At 53.6% G+C, this 15,081-nt stretch overlaps 6 protein-coding genes across 6 annotated transcripts; 3 read left to right on the top strand and 3 right to left on the bottom strand.

The window, feature by feature from the left end:
- Positions 1 to 39: 39 nt before the first annotated feature.
- On the top strand, positions 40 to 1,377 carry AYO21_05353 (hypothetical protein; the record flags this gene model as incomplete). The annotated part of the gene is made up of 1 exon (XM_022655323.1): positions 40 to 1,377. One exon carries the CDS (start codon positions 40 to 42, stop codon positions 1,375 to 1,377), a length of 1,338 nt encoding a protein of 445 aa, XP_022512405.1.
- Positions 1,378 to 2,091: 714 nt separating this feature from the next.
- Positions 2,092 to 2,937, bottom strand: AYO21_05352 (hypothetical protein; the record flags this gene model as incomplete). The annotated part of the gene is made up of 3 exons (XM_022655322.1): positions 2,092 to 2,549; positions 2,631 to 2,766; positions 2,830 to 2,937. The coding sequence occupies 3 exons, from the start codon at positions 2,935 to 2,937 to the stop codon at positions 2,092 to 2,094; spliced, it is 702 nt and encodes a 233-aa protein (XP_022512404.1).
- A 783-nt stretch (positions 2,938 to 3,720) lies between these two features.
- Positions 3,721 to 4,589, bottom strand: AYO21_05351 (hypothetical protein; the record flags this gene model as incomplete). Its single annotated transcript, XM_022655321.1, has 2 exons — positions 3,721 to 4,460; positions 4,514 to 4,589. 2 exons carry the CDS (start codon positions 4,587 to 4,589, stop codon positions 3,721 to 3,723), a joined length of 816 nt encoding a protein of 271 aa, XP_022512403.1.
- Positions 4,590 to 6,073: 1,484 nt separating this feature from the next.
- AYO21_05350 (hypothetical protein) lies at positions 6,074 to 8,573 on the top strand (the record flags this gene model as incomplete). The annotated part of the gene is made up of 6 exons (XM_022655320.1): positions 6,074 to 6,113; positions 6,413 to 6,708; positions 6,774 to 7,268; positions 7,325 to 7,536; positions 7,606 to 8,190; positions 8,261 to 8,573. 6 exons carry the CDS (start codon positions 6,074 to 6,076, stop codon positions 8,571 to 8,573), a joined length of 1,941 nt encoding a protein of 646 aa, XP_022512402.1.
- A 371-nt stretch (positions 8,574 to 8,944) lies between these two features.
- AYO21_05349 (hypothetical protein) lies at positions 8,945 to 11,209 on the top strand (the record flags this gene model as incomplete). Its single annotated transcript, XM_022655319.1, has 1 exon — positions 8,945 to 11,209. One exon carries the CDS (start codon positions 8,945 to 8,947, stop codon positions 11,207 to 11,209), a length of 2,265 nt encoding a protein of 754 aa, XP_022512401.1.
- Positions 11,210 to 11,794: 585 nt separating this feature from the next.
- On the bottom strand, positions 11,795 to 14,106 carry AYO21_05348 (hypothetical protein; the record flags this gene model as incomplete). Its single annotated transcript, XM_022655318.1, has 2 exons — positions 11,795 to 14,036; positions 14,093 to 14,106. 2 exons carry the CDS (start codon positions 14,104 to 14,106, stop codon positions 11,795 to 11,797), a joined length of 2,256 nt encoding a protein of 751 aa, XP_022512400.1.
- Positions 14,107 to 15,081: the final 975 nt, after the last annotated feature.

Genomic DNA, 15,081 nt, shown 5'->3' with positions numbered 1-15,081 from the left:
ATTGGCACCACACAAAGCGAAAGCTCTGAAGAAAAAAAAATGAACGCTCACGTCACCGAGGACGACGACGACAATAGCGACCTCCTCGGCGACGTGGCAGGCCACATATCTGAACACTCAACAGACGAAGGTAGCGACTCTGAAGAATCCCATGCGGGTGAGCCTTCTTCGACACGAACACGTCGACGCCACCCGGGTGGTGACGAGGACCCGGCAAAAGCTCGACTCCTGGAACACCTGCAGTCACAGCTACACAGCCTCACGCTCGAAGCCGAGACGGTCCTCTCCCAACAGCCGCGGAGCACACAGACGACCCTGGCGGCGCAGACCAAGGGCCTCTTTGACGGGTACAAGCACTATGGCTCCATGGCGCGGCTCAAGGTCGGGATCGAAAAGTTCTTCAGAGTAGGGGACGAGAAGGGCAAAGTGTGTTTTGAGAAGGAAGAGCGAGAGGAGGACAAGGAAATCATCACCAAGGACGGTCAAAAATCCGCGACCGCATCATCATCATCCCCCGCTGCCGCCCCCGAGGCCAAAAGACCGGCTCATTATGGCGAGGCGTTCATGCTCAATGGGACCGAAGACGACGACATGCCCAAATTCGACGCAAAGCTGGCATTCCCCACGACGGCGACGCGCATCGCGCGAGACCCCGAGACGGCGGACACGGAGACAGACACGACCATGCACCCCCTGCGGACGACCGACCCGGACTCGGTACCCTACGTGACGACGCTGCCGTGGGACCCAATCGCCACGAAGATCAGCTGGCCGGACGACCGGACGTGGCCGCCGGGCATGCTGGGGAACATGAACACGATCCTGAGCGTCGAGGACGCGGCGGCCCGCGAGCGCCTCTTCCACCACGTGTCCAAGTACGGGCCCGCGCCCGTGTTCCGGGTCGGTATCGCCGAGCACCTGCGCAGCGAGTACGCGACCGTCTTCGAGTCCGGGCGCGACCACTACCTGGGGCTGACGCCCGAGACGCGCATTTTTCTGCGCGGCGTGTACAGTCGCCAGCGACACATCAACCGCGCCGAGCGCCGCCTGCTGGCCCTCGCGTGCCGCGTCGCCCAGGACTCGGTCCAGATGTTCTGGGAGGACGCGGCCGACGCGCTGCGCGGCTACGACGCCATGCGCATCTTCATGGCCGCCAGGGAGGTCGAGCGCGACGCCGAGGCCAGAAAGACCCAGGCCGACAGGCGCAGGGCCGACGTGCTCAAGGAACACATCGACCGGTTCAACAGGGGGTTTGGCTCGGCGGGTCGCAATGCTGGATACTCGAGCGCCGAACCCGCCCAAGTTGCGACACCGTCCGGCGAACCTGCGACAAAGGCAACAGCCCAGGCTGGTGGTCATTCTGAAGAAGAGACTTGACGCACTGCGTGGGATAGGTGGTGTGGGGATATACTGCGTTACCCTCCTCCGTTCACACCTCATACTTTGTGGTATGCATCGGCTGTAAAAAGGCAAGGGAGGAGGGAGTTGTTAAATCATCTGGGTGTGAAGAATAGGAACCGAAACGGGCTGCGATCGGACATCAAAGAATTTCCCAATCAGGAAACCAGATCAGGTTAGCTAATTAGTTACTCCCTATGTATCAGGAAGAAAAGCATGGCATGGCATTCTGGGCCATAATTACGGGCCACAGCACCTATGATTAGGTACCTACATGCATGTTGATTTATTGAAGCAGCCAACCCCCGGCCCCCTATCTCATCTTTCCGGCTTTAATCTTTTTCTCGAGCCTTTGTCACTTGACATGATTTTTGGTTTTTGCTACCACTCCTGGTGGAAAGAAATCATTACATAACCACTGTATTATTATATTACTAGGTGACCGGTTGTATTTTTTTTCTGCACCTTCCCCAAAAGAAAAAGAACAATTCCATGTAATAATAGATAGATAGTTGATGAATAATGCCGAGACGATTCTAACCTAACACTGCCGGTAAAAAGGCCCTCTCTCTTCCCCTCCGTTCCTCCCTTTCCCCCGCCCTCTCTGTGTGTGGTTGTCTTATCGGGTTCGTGTGTCTGTGGGTGTCCAGGTATTGACATTCTCGATTGCACCAGGTAGCTTGTAGGTCAACCTCACAACAAGGCAATCGCGCCAGCAACACCCACCACGGCGGCGATCATGCCGGGCGCTGCACTCTTGATCGCGACGCCAACGCCGCCGGTGTAGGTCGCGTTGTATGGCCCCGTTGGCTTGGAGGCCACGGTGGTCATCATCGTCGTCGTCGTGGTGCATTGGGTGGTTGTCACCATGCCGTCCGAGCCTGAACCCATCGCACCGGACGTGGGGGTGTCTGTGACACTTGCCGTGAGGGTGGTCATGCTGTCCGTGGCGTCGGCGACGCTGGTCACAGACGTCAATGTCCCTGGGACAGTGGTGGTCGAGACCCCGTTGGAGGCGTCACCGTCGGTCGGGCTGGCCGTTGGGGTGGCACTGGCTGTGTCTTCTGCACCGGTGGTAGGGGCCGAGCTGGATGAAGAGCTTCCGCCCCCGAGGGCGGCACCGCAGAAGGTTTGGCCGAAAACCAATGCCGCTGGGTTCCGTTGTCAGTATATTTTGCTCCGTTCCCTTTTCTCGCAAAAATGGACCACAAGGGTTGGGGGGAGTTACTCACCCTGAACATCAGCTGGGGAGCACGTCTGTGTGACTGCAGTAGTGATGGCACTGATGAAGGGTGCCGAGCTGCAGATACAGTTCTGGTCGTTCACGGGACAGCCTGAGGAGGCCAAGGCAGCGTTGGCAGCATCTTGCTGTAGGTCATGACACATTAGAGATGTTTGTTTCAGACTGTGGGGATTTTGACAGATACTCACTGCACAAGCTGGCAATCCGCTCAAGGCGCTGGTGTCTGCCGGGGTCTGAGGCCTCGCGAGGGCGACAGCCGAAAGGAGCAGCGGGAGCTTGAAGATGGCACAATGCATTTTGAATGACGAAGCAATGTAGAACTTCTTTGGTCAACTGGAAAATGTTTTCTTCTTCTTCCAGAGGGATTCAGATCAGAAGCAGGGATAGAATGCCACGATGGATGAAAACGAGTGGAAGGCCTTTGGCTGTGACAAAGAAATATAGAGACAAGAAACCCCAAACACAAAGGAAGACGCGAACGAGGAGAGTGTCGTGGGAAAAGGGAAGACGACAGCAGCAGATCTCCCCATCTATAAAGATCTTCGATTCAAGTAGAAATTCACTGATTGCGGTCGAGCACCAAGTGGAATGTGGGCTGTTGTTTTTCTGAACTCGGTAGACAAGGACAACGCATGGAATGTGGCCTTGTTATATTACATTACCTTGAACAGAGCGTCGCACAGGGCAGAGCGGAGATGAGATGAGCATGTCATAGCTCGAAGCTTGACTGTTGTCTCGACAGCGGTGTAGTAGCAGACGTCACTCGTGCAGAGACCATATTGATACAAAGAATCGTGCATGGAGATGAGATGCAACATACTCCAAGAGGGAGAGGACGAAGGGAGTTGGGAAGACAAAAGGGACTGCGGAACGGCCAAATGTTGATCCGAAGAGCCTCTTGCTGAGTTCATCCAGCTAGCTACCTTTCACCTTTGCGCTTTATCTTCTGTAGTGCAACACCGCATGCTATCCGAGGCTGGCATATCGTCTGTGAAACAATGGTACGGGACAACTCGGCAATGATATTAGATAAGAACTATGGCATTGTACATCTGCAGCTCCGGACTAGCACCCTCACCTCAAGCCTGAGCATCCGTGGTCGGCGCGTCCCCCGTAGTCACCAACTTGGGCCCCTTTGGTCCAGCCTTGCCGGTGAAATTTGTGTAGATATGCCACACTGACCCATCATCGTCTGTCTCGGTCATGATGACACTGAGATTTGCGGCCGTGGGAGACAGGTGCCCGACGAGGGTCCATTTGTATTCGTCAAAGTAGCCCTTCATTCCCGGCCAGACTGGACCGCTGTCCCAACAATGTTTGCCGGGGACGCCGGGAAAGTCGAGCTCGTTGTTGTCTGGCAATTGCCCAAACCAGTAGCCGGCGATGTCGTAGCCATCTCCAGCTTTGGTCGCGTTGATCTGCCAGCCTTGGGGTTGGTCGTACCATTCGTCCGACGAGGACTGGAGGGATACGCTGATGTTGTCGTTTGACTGCTCAGGCATGACAAAGTAGAAGGTGTTGTTATCATACTTGGTCCGGTCGAGCGTTTTGTTGCCGGGAACGGTCATGCCGCCAATGAGCAACGAGTTTTTCAGTGGTTCCCAGGTTGTGTCCGGGCATTCAGACGTCGGTCCGCCAGTGAGGGTGAGCTGCGAATGCCTGTCAGATTGTGCCTCGACAACGACACGTTCTCGCGAGGGAGCCCTTACTGTGGTAGTGCCGTTAAACCATGCAAGATACGGCATCATAGCATCATCAATAAATGCATCACAGTTGAAATCATTGGAGCTCGCGCCTCTATCGGTGAACACGGTATATCCTAGAGCAGAGCGTCAGTTGTCTTCGCTTGCGCACGAGGACGGGGTGTCTTACTGCCACAATCCTGACCAAGCACTGCCGTAGAAAGAGTGAGGCCCACGAGTACTGCATGCTTCATAGAATAAGTCATCTTGTTGGCTCAAAGGTAAAAAGCCTCGATGGTCAGAAAGTGTGCTTGCCTGAAATTTAGAATGCTCGACGATGGGAAGAGTAGGGCAAAGACGAGGTATTTATCCAGTTTTGGGGCTCTACCATAGGGATATTGTGTCCGAAGCAACGTGACAGAACGGCCAGAGCTCAGCCGCAACACCAACATTCAACTCGTTCCACCTTCGGCAAGCATCGATACCAGCGCTGCAAGACGATATCTCGACGGCTTCAGAGGCCCCCCGATTCGGTAAGAGGACCGAACACGGGGACCGGAGGAAAGCTAAATGCGAAGAGGCGGTCCCTCAGATGATTTGGGGCTTTGATACACTGACGATCAAGGACTAGATGGGCCAAAAGTCCACAACCGGATATTCAATGCTAGCGAACATAGTTTGGTACTTTGCAACACAATGGCAGGTCTCGCCTATCAACAATTAGTCTTGACATTGGCGCATTCGCTTGCTTAAACTCTGAGGGCGAAGCTGGAGCAAGTAGGGCATTATCAAGCGAGCGTGTCGACAATTTACTGCATCGTCGGTCCTTGGATTCAACCGTAACTGTTTGCGACTAGTTTCCTCCGAAGCAGTACGAACAGGTCAACTCCAGAAGTCCAATGTGGCTAAGGCGCAGCTCTTCTGGGTCACATCACCGGTCCAAGCTTGCTTGAAAGCAAGGTCAATTTGTTTTCTCGACAAGCTTCACCAAGCGAATTGCTTGAGGAAGCTAAGAATTGTGCTATGATGGTGCTGCATTGTGGAATTCCGCCCCGTAGGGCTGATTCGAGGAGCAACTTCAGAGCCGCAACTGTCATTCGCGGCTAAAAATCGAGACGGCTGGTGACACGAGGCAAGCAGTCACATCATTGGGCGAGCTGCTTGAGTCCTGTCAGTCATGTGCTGGAGACAAAGTTTCTTGCGTTGTCCAGTCCAGTTATGGGAGAGATTCCGTGGCTAGGAAAAGAGAAGGGACTTTTGGTGTTAATACGAGAAGCTGCGCATGCCTAAGTAGCTGAAGAGAGACATGGAAGAGCAGTAGAGGGACAGCAAAAGAGTCCTTGGCTCGTATTCGCTTCCACAATGCACGGGGCGAGAACAAAGATGGTGGTCTGGTCGATTGAACAGTTCGTGAAGACTTGGGATCATGTCAGGCTCGGGCTATCCAGCTAGCTTCCTGAGGTGCGTTTCTTGAAGGCTTTGCGGTTCTAGAACGTTGGTGCGCTATCATGAAGTGTGGAGGAATAATCAATGGAGAAGCCAGTGGTTCACTTGAGGGCAAGTAGGCCGAGAACGAGACGGCGTTGAGGAGTTACCAAAATGGGAGTGACACCGGAACCATTGTTTTTCCGGAGATGTGTCATTCCACGTGCCCGCCACCACATGTTGAGAAAGCTATGAGTCCCAGCAGCTTCGTGTTACAAGCAAACCAGTCACCCGGTGCTATACTCCGAGAGGCGTCTGATGGAAAATGTCAGACCACCTAGAGCCCGACTATCTGGCAGACATTGGTACTTGTAGAGGTAAGAAAGAGGTGAGCAAGTTTTTTCTCAGACAGGCATGGCAGGCCCTAAGATTGGCCGCGTTGGCAGTTGTGGGTCTTGAAGCCCGAAGACGCCCTTCGAGGTTCCCCTATAAGCCTCTCACGCCTCTTCTGTGTCTAGATGGAAGAACCCGATATCAATTAATGATTCCTTCCATGTTGGGTGGTTTTCAGCGCTCGATCTCTCCCTGAGCGTCATAATTCGCATGGCATCAATATTATCATCACCTCTGCTGCAGACTCTTGTCGCTCTCTGCTTGTGCGCAGTCCAAACCACAGTCGCCCGAACCGTGACCTATGACTTCAACATTTCATGGGTAGCCGCCAATCCTGATGGCTTCAGTCGGCCAACTATCGGTATCAATGGCCACTGGCCGCCTCCCACCATAAGCGCTGACCTGGGCGATACCGTCGTGGTCAATGTAGTCAATGCGTTGGGAAACCAGTCCACCTCTCTACACTTCCATGGCTTGTTTATGAATGGAAGCAGTGAGTTGGATGGGCCTGCTCAAGTCAACCAGTGTCCCATTACCCCTGGATCGACCTTCACATATCAGTTCAAAGTATGTAATACACACATTCCACAGGGAACATCCCCTTATTAAACTACGTGTTTGCGACTTTATAGGCTACCCAGCCTGGCTTATACTGGTACCACTCCCACGTTCAGGGCCAGTATCCCGACGGCTTGCGAGGACCACTCCTCATCCGCGACCCGGATCATCCATATCGCGGACAGTATGACGAAGAGTTGCTGCTGTCCGTCTCGGACTGGTACCATGACGAGATGGCACTCCTGGTCCCCAAGTACCTGCATGGCGGGGGCATGATGTCGCAGGAACCTGTGCCGGACGCCAACTTGCTGAACGATACACAGAACCTCCATATCCCCGTCATACCTGAACGGACGTACTTGGTTCGTCTGGTCAACATGGCCGCGTTCGCGGGTCAGTACTTCTGGATTGAAGATCACTCGATCAAGATCATCGAGGTGGACGGCGTCTACACTAAGCCCGCTGAAACTGCCATGATATACCTCTCGTCTGGGCAGCGCTGCAGCTTCCTCGTCACCACCCAGGCTGAAACGCACAGGAATTATCCCATGGTGGCTTCCATGGATCCCGTATGCCCATTCATCACTCTCTCTTGCTCGGGTTTCGACTAACAAATCTTTCGCAGACCTTGTCCAAGATACGTAGTAGCGCAAGCCAGAACGTGACAGGATGGCTGGTCTATGCGCCCGATCAGCCACTGCCACAGCCTCAGGTCATTGACTCTTTTGATCCCTTTGATGATGTGACGTTGGAACCATACGATGAAATGTCCTTGCTTCCTCGACCAGACCAGAGCATCGTCCTGAGCCTGGGAATGTCACATGCTGGAGGCATCAAGTAAGCGCCGCCCGTTCTTCACTGCTCGGGTCTATCTATGCTCGGACAAGTAGCTCACTCTGTGTCCAGATGGTTCTTCAACAAGACACGATACGCAGCCCCAGAGATTCCGTCCCTTTACACAGCTTTGTCCAGTGGCCCATCCGCAACAAACGACTCCATATATGGCTCCACAACCAACCCTTTTGTCCTGCAGCACAACTCGGTCGTGGAGATCATCCTCTACAACCACCATATGGTCCGCCATCCTTTCCATCTGCATGGCCACAATTTCCAAGCCGTCTACCGTTCTGCCCCAAAGGCCGGCAGCTTTTTCACCAGTGGTCTCGTGGAGGAAGACTATCCGCGGACTCCGATCAGGCGAGACACCCTCTTGCTGGAGCCCGGAGGCTTCATGGTCTTACGATTCAGAGCCGACAACCCTGGCGTCTGGCTTTTCCACTGCCACATGGAATGGCACGTAGAAACAGGTCTGGTCGCGACATTGATCGAGGCGCCGCTAGAGCTGCAGCTGCAGCATAGGGATCGCCCGTTACCCGCGATCTCATGCAGCTCTCTAGAGAGCGACCAAAAAGAGCAGCAGGCGGGTGTGCCTGAAGAGGAACAACACGAGCCTACTCCCGAATCCCCAGAATCGACAAAGGCTACCAGAAGGTGAGATGGGCCAACCCACTCCTAACTCCTTTTGAGCTTTTCATATGATCTACTTCCAACCGTTTCCCAGGATGGAATCGCTCGCTAACATTCTCCTCAATAGCTCCATGATCTCCACGGCCGTATTGATGATGGTTGTCTTCATTGTTGCGATGGCCGGCCTCACTTTCACCGTCAAGCTTTGCCGCAGGAAAAGGGGTACTTCGCCAATCCAGCCAAATTCCTCAGCGATGCCCGACGTCGAACAAGAACGTCTCCTCGAAAGTTCCTCGAGCTGGGAGAATATGCATGTCTTTGAAGAGGGCGCGGTCGTCAACTCTGCGAAGTCGTCCCTGGATGGAAACCAGACGGATGGTCATGGTGGTGGCAGACAGAGCCGTTGAAGTACCTCAATCCACCTCTTAGCTGAGGGGTTTCTTGCAACATATACACGTTGCTTGTATGTACAAAAATAGGGTTTCGGCCTGTATTTTTATATGTATATTCGACCAGTAAATAGATAGATAGATGGTCGTTTCTCTTCCCACGCGTCAAGAACATATCTACCGCGAGTTCTTGTTCTGCCTCAAGTCACCAAAAGCGGCAGTTGATAAAACACCAAAGGGGGGGGAGCCAATGGATAGAGCGGCGCCACACTCATCTCCTGACAATATTTTAGCCGCTCGCCCGCCAGATCAGGATCTTATCATGATAAGATGCAACTGCATTGTCTCCCAATCATTGTTCCTCCTCTCTGTGCAACCTGTTGAGACCTATGGACGACGCTGCATCACCTGAAGAATGCCTCGACATCCTCCGCCTCTCCTTGAAATCTTCTGACAGTCTTGTCGCACTTCTAGCAGAGTCTAGCGGGGTACCGTCACCGGACCACCTCCGCAAGATCATCGCCGCCATCCTCTGGCATCGCAAGTTCATCGTCACATATTATTTATGGATTGTCGGTGCAATCGTTATTGTGGGTGGCGTCCACTGTGGGAGGGCAGCGCACCAACGTAAGAGATGGGACAAGAATGATCAGAGACATATCAACTATGCGGGTGTCGCACCCAACCCCTCACCGTCATCAAGCGGTACATCGACTGGGACAATTACGCCCTCGCAGAAAGAAGATTGTTTGGACAATGGAGAGACGACACCCTTGCTGTCACGGTCATATCCGACTTCTCGAAGACGGCCACCCCTTGGGGATCGACTGAAGTCCCTCTTGATGTTCCAGCCACGACCCATCTCAGCACTAACAGCTCCCTCGAACGTCCTCCCGAACAATGCCATCACCCTCGCTATCCTCTTTTTTCTCGCTGTCAACCTTTTCTACCTCTTCTACCGTGCCCCGTTGTCATTGCCATGGATCTTTATTCTCGCCGATCGGGCTGGTCTGCTCTTCCTTGTAAATCTTCCAGTCCTCTACTTCCTCGCCGCCAAAAACAACCAGCCGCTCAAATGCCTGACAGGACATTCCTACGAAGGACTCAACATCTTCCACCGTCGTCTTGGAGAGTGGATGACTTGCTTCGCTGTCATTCATATGTTTGGGATGCTTGCTGTCTGGTACACCATCCTCCGTTCTCTAGGCTGGAACCTACTCCGTTATATGACTAGCAGAGTCGTTTTTCTCGGTTTCTGTGCAGTGATTTCGTACTATCTCATCTACCTTACGAGCATCGGTTGGTTCCGCCGTCTTTACTATGAATCGTTTCTGGTGGTACACGTCATATTCCAGTTCGCCGCTCTGGTATTCCTTTTCTTCCACTATCCTACGGCTCAGCCATACGTCTGCGCGGCCTTTGCAGTCTGGGCCGTCGACAGGCTCCTCTGGCGCATGACGATATCATCTCGAAAGTTTATTGCAACTCTGGAGGTCGCTCCAGATGGGGACACTGTTCTGGTCCACTGCAACATTCCATTGTCCCGCCAAAATCTTCTTCTGGGGGTACAAACAAACCTCTACCGCGGGTGGTCTCCCGGCCAGCACGTATTTCTCACCATCCCCTCCATGGGTTTCAAATACCGCTTTCAGGCGCACCCATTCACGATAGCTTCACCGGCTCCAGCAGGAAGTTTGGCGTCTGGAGGATCGTGGCCTCTTCAGCTCACGATCCGCGCAATCGACGGCTTTTCTCTCGACCTTCTGCGCCACGCCCGCCACCATCAACATTGTGAAGTCGTTCTTGACGGTCCTTATGGCAGTACCTCAGCGCTGCATGCAGCACAGTCAGCAGATCGCGTCTGCTTCGTCGCAGGTGGCAGCGGTATCGCAGTCACCTATCCGCTTTCCTGGGCAGTCCGTGTCCGACAGGACAGCAGCGCAGATGCAGGACTCTTCCTGAGCACAAGGACCACATATGAGAATGGTGTGAAGACCATGCCATCCACTGCTGCAGAATCTGCTCCAGCCGACGGAGATCCCGACTACGCACACTTCTGGGTAAGGCAAGAGGTGCTGCATGGAAAGTGGATCTGTATGGTCCCGCGAGCGAGTGCGGTCAAGTCACTCCACGATGACGAAGATGTCCAAGACTCAGCCACCCGTCCTGTTGGACCAGAGCAAGGGGATGACGAAGCCGGGAGTTTAGTAACGCGGGCATTCGACACGAGATCTCCGGGCTGCCAACACGTTCGACCAGATATGCAAAGCGAGATCTACAGCTGGATCACGTCCGTCTCCTCGTCCTCTCTAGCAAACGCTGCTGGAAAACCTCTTTATCCTTCATCGTCTTCCTCTTCCTCCTCTTCTTCTACGATACTAGAGGACTGCTCTCCAGATCCACTCCCGTCTTCTTCTTCTTCCTCTTCATCACAATCGGCGCTACAAACCCCCAAACTGAACTTTAAAGTCACGAACGAATCTATTCCTTCTCAAGCAGACAAGCAGAGCACCGCAGACAGGACCAGGGAGAAGATCTGCATCATCGTCTCCGGCCCAGACGGCCTCGTGCGCGACGTGCGAAACATCGCAGCCGACCTTGTCCGCCAGGGAGGCTGGGACATTGATGTCTGGGCCGAGAAATTCGGTTGGTAGACGCAGCGACCGCGACCGTGCGCGTCGAGATTACGCCATGAAACCTAAACTTGAATGGAAACTGAACGGGGAAGAAGAAGTTACCTATTAGAATCTAGAGATACAGAATTATAGATGTATGTAAATGTAGGTGGACGGGTGCGGAAAGAAAGAAAGAAAGAGAAATCGCAGAGTATTCTTGTCATGTCTTGCTTAGATTTCGGCACCGAACCGGCCATCATGTCTACTGTTCCTCTTGTATAGGATAGATAAATGTCATATGGAATATGCACATGGCCTATGTCTGTTTTGAATTGCTCATACAGCCGCCCTGTGCCATGCATTCCCATAAAGGGAAGTAGACAAGATGAAAGAGCAAAAACCAAAATCAAAAGGGAATGGTGAGAGAAAACCCCCTTGGGCCCCCCTTCCGCTTCATGAATCGTTGTATTGCCTTCTTCGTGCTGTTACGTCCCTTGTTGTTTTCTGCTTCTGGTCCTTGACAGTACGCCCGCTAGAGCGCCAAAGTGCAAACAAACGTGCATTCATCCCCAAAATGTGGAACCACATGTGGCTGCGGTCATTCGGTTCCGCCTTTTGCCTCTTTCATCGCGAGTGCTGATGATCCATGCCCGTACTACTTGTAGGTGCATAGTGTCTGTTCATCATGTCCCCCAGATTAGCGGCTGCATGCATGTCCACATCGAACGAGACCCCTGCTGGGTCCGTCCCACTGCCGACCCCTGTTCCTGCGACCCCTCCAGGAATTTGGCTGCTCGGGTCGTCAGGCAGACCGAATCCGCCAAAATATTCATCCGCCTGGGGGATTCCCGCCCAGTGGTGCATGGAGCTGTAATCCCAGCCGTTCATCATCGGGGTCCCGCCAATGGGACTGTCCCAGCTTGTACTCCAATTCAGCGTGTCAAACATGTTGTCCATGAACAGTTCTTGAGTGGCCGTGTTGAGCTCGTCCGGATTACCGTAGGTGTTGGCAAATGAGACATCAATGTAGGTGGGGCGGAAAGACGACGACGCCGCCGACGCCGACATTGTCGTTAACTGTGCGTGTTGTGCAGCTGGCGTGGTCGAGGACGTTGGTGTCTCGATGTTGTTTGGCAGATATGTCTCTTGGTACTCTTGGAGGGCGGCAGAATGCCGTTTGCTGGCGTCATATAGCCGGATGACGACCTCCAACGACCGGCGAGCGGTAGAGGACCAGGCCTGCAGTTCCTTCAGGACTTGCACAGCGACTTCAACTTGATGGCGGCTGCTATCCACTACATCGACATCGTGAGGATCCGAATAGAGCGAGAGAAGTGGAACCATCACAGCTTGATAAAGAAGCCACGTGGCGTTCCAACCAGACATCTGACACTCCTTTTGACCTCGCCAGGTGGAAGCAATGTCATCGATGAGATCTGCACATACAGCACGACAAAGCTCAATCGCTGCTTGTCTTTCTGGAGAGAGGCTCTCCCATGCGATCTTGCGCATGGCATACCAGAGCAGAGCAGGGCGGTGGAGAATAATTCGATTCGACAAGTAGCGCCATCTCATCACATTCTTGACGACAGTAACGCCGGCAGGCTCGTTGGGGGTCGCACGTGAAGAGTCCGCCTGCACGGATGAATGCTTGTACCACTCAAGATAAAGGGCGTCCAGAGGACAGCGTTCATACTCTTCCAAGAGAGGAGAAACAGCCAGGGCATCTTCCATTCTTGTGCTAATGATGCAGAAGCGAACGTTCTCCTGCACCAGAGCTAGCATGGCCATAGACTGACCTATGGGCTCTTGGGGCGGCTTCGCTGTTATGGCGTGGCTCATTCGGCCCATGCTCGGTCTTCCCAGAGTGTTGCCGGCCCAGGCGTCTAAAATGAACGTACACCACCATATCCTGCGACGCATCTCGATCGAGAAGGATGCCTTGTGGACCTTTGCGGGCCCAACCCCCTCCGTGTAGTCTCGATGAAGTCCCAGTGTGGTAGCAACTCTCAAGGTGGCGCCCATCAAAGCATTTGCCTGGTTGGGTATCTGGACGTAATGAAGATAGAAGCCGCTCAAAATGGCAAGGGCTTGAACAGTCTCGAGATGGGCAGAATCCAAGGTGTCCAAGTTGAGATATTGCTTCGCCCGGTTAAAGTAGACGTGGTGACCTGCGTCCTCCGACGTCCCTGCTGCCACACTGCCCATGGCCAGGACACTGTTTAAGAGTAGGAGCCATCGAGAATCAGTTCTTTGTGCCGTCATGTATGTGTCCCGAAAGACTTGCTCCTCGATCAAGGGTATGAAGGGGTGGACATAGCTGAAGTATGCATTGATCAAGGGGATTTCGTCCCAGGCAGATGTCGACGTGGCGTCGTTTCTTGTCTGACCAGGATCCATTCTCGGATTCTCTGGTGTCGGTGATGCTTCCCGGGTGGGAACCGCACTCCTCTCGGGAGTTTTGGTCAGGCAGTCTGGATCGAGCCAAGTGATGACTCTCAGCACCGCCATCACGGAAGATATTCCAAGATATGATGAGTTTTGGTTGACTGACAGGGACAGCATGTTGACGTCGTCCGTGATGCCTTTCAGGGCCTGAGTTTTGCGGTCAGAAAATCCATCATTGCTGTCCTCTGGCGTTGGTTGCAGCTTTTCGAGGTTGGCAGCATCAGGATTCACAGGAGGCGGCTTCTCCTCCACGCTGGGTGTTCGAGGTGAAGGGGGATGGAATGGACTGCTCTTCTGGATGAGCTCTACGAGTCTTTCACGAGGGAGCTCTTTCAGCTGGTCTGGGTGCACATTTGGAAAGAGCTTTTGTAGGATACCTCGATATTCCTGTAGCGTTTGAGAGATCTTCTCAACAGACCTGTAGATGAAATGTCAGATATTGGCAAAATAGGTGCGAGAAGTCACTCTGCTCACCGCCTGGAGGGCATCTGCCGTTGTCTAGGCTCGGTGTAATGACAAGACGCAGCCTTCCGGTACCATTGACAGGTTTCGCATGGATGCTCTCCACTGCACCTGATCTTGCGACGTCGGCAGGGCTCACAAGCCCTCACGGTAGAGGTCCTGCGCTTTGCGGCCGAGCTTGCATTTTGGTCGGTCTGCTCTGGGCTGTGATATTGCGCGGTCTCAAATGTATGAAACATCCTGAAAGGGACACCAGAAATCTGGAAATCCGGCTAGGGAATGACACAACAGCAGCCCACCGAGCACTATGGACTTCTAATATAGATGGGCCTGGCCGAAAGCGCGCACGGGACCAGACGTCACGACAGCGCTGAGACCTTGCAACCTGGGGAGCTGCTCAGAGTGCCAGGACTTGAGTGTATGAGAACGGAGTTTCTCTGAGAATCTCCCAGGTGGGCGCGATGATACTCTGAATGACCTTGAGGCCGAGGTAGTCAGGGATCGACAGAACACCTACTCATAAGGAGATTGGTGGAGCGTGGTCGATTAGGCAGAGAATGGCAAGGGAGGTGCAGAACTTGCAGACGCGTGCAGAGCGCCTCCTTTATCACTTTCACTGGACTTCTGGTGTACAGAAACAATGAGTTTGTCCGAGATCAATGCCACGAGGAGAAGAAAACCGGCGGCATAATATGCTGCTGGGTCATACTGCCTGAACTCGCGCCACTGGCCATATGGAAGAATCCGGGGAAACTGTGGGAATAACAAGGGCAATCTTGACCGGGGAAATGGTTCAGTTCAACCACATGCATGACGGGCTAAGATACCTGGTTGGTGCTAGACGTCGCGCCAGGAGGTTCAAAGAGTGGTGTGCTTGTTCCCTGGCGAGAGTAGAGGGAGAAGAATGGACCACGGGAATGATCGCAGGACTAGGGTCTCGAGCAGGGGTGTTTGGTTTGGGAGGCCCTGGGCGTTATGTAACCAGGGTCGACAAGACGGCC

The sequence above is a fragment of the Fonsecaea monophora genome, assembly GCF_001642475.1.
Source record: "Fonsecaea monophora strain CBS 269.37 chromosome Unknown Scaff33, whole genome shotgun sequence".
NCBI lineage: Eukaryota > Fungi > Ascomycota > Eurotiomycetes > Chaetothyriales > Herpotrichiellaceae > Fonsecaea > Fonsecaea monophora.
This window is presented reverse-complemented; position numbering and strand designations above follow the sequence as displayed.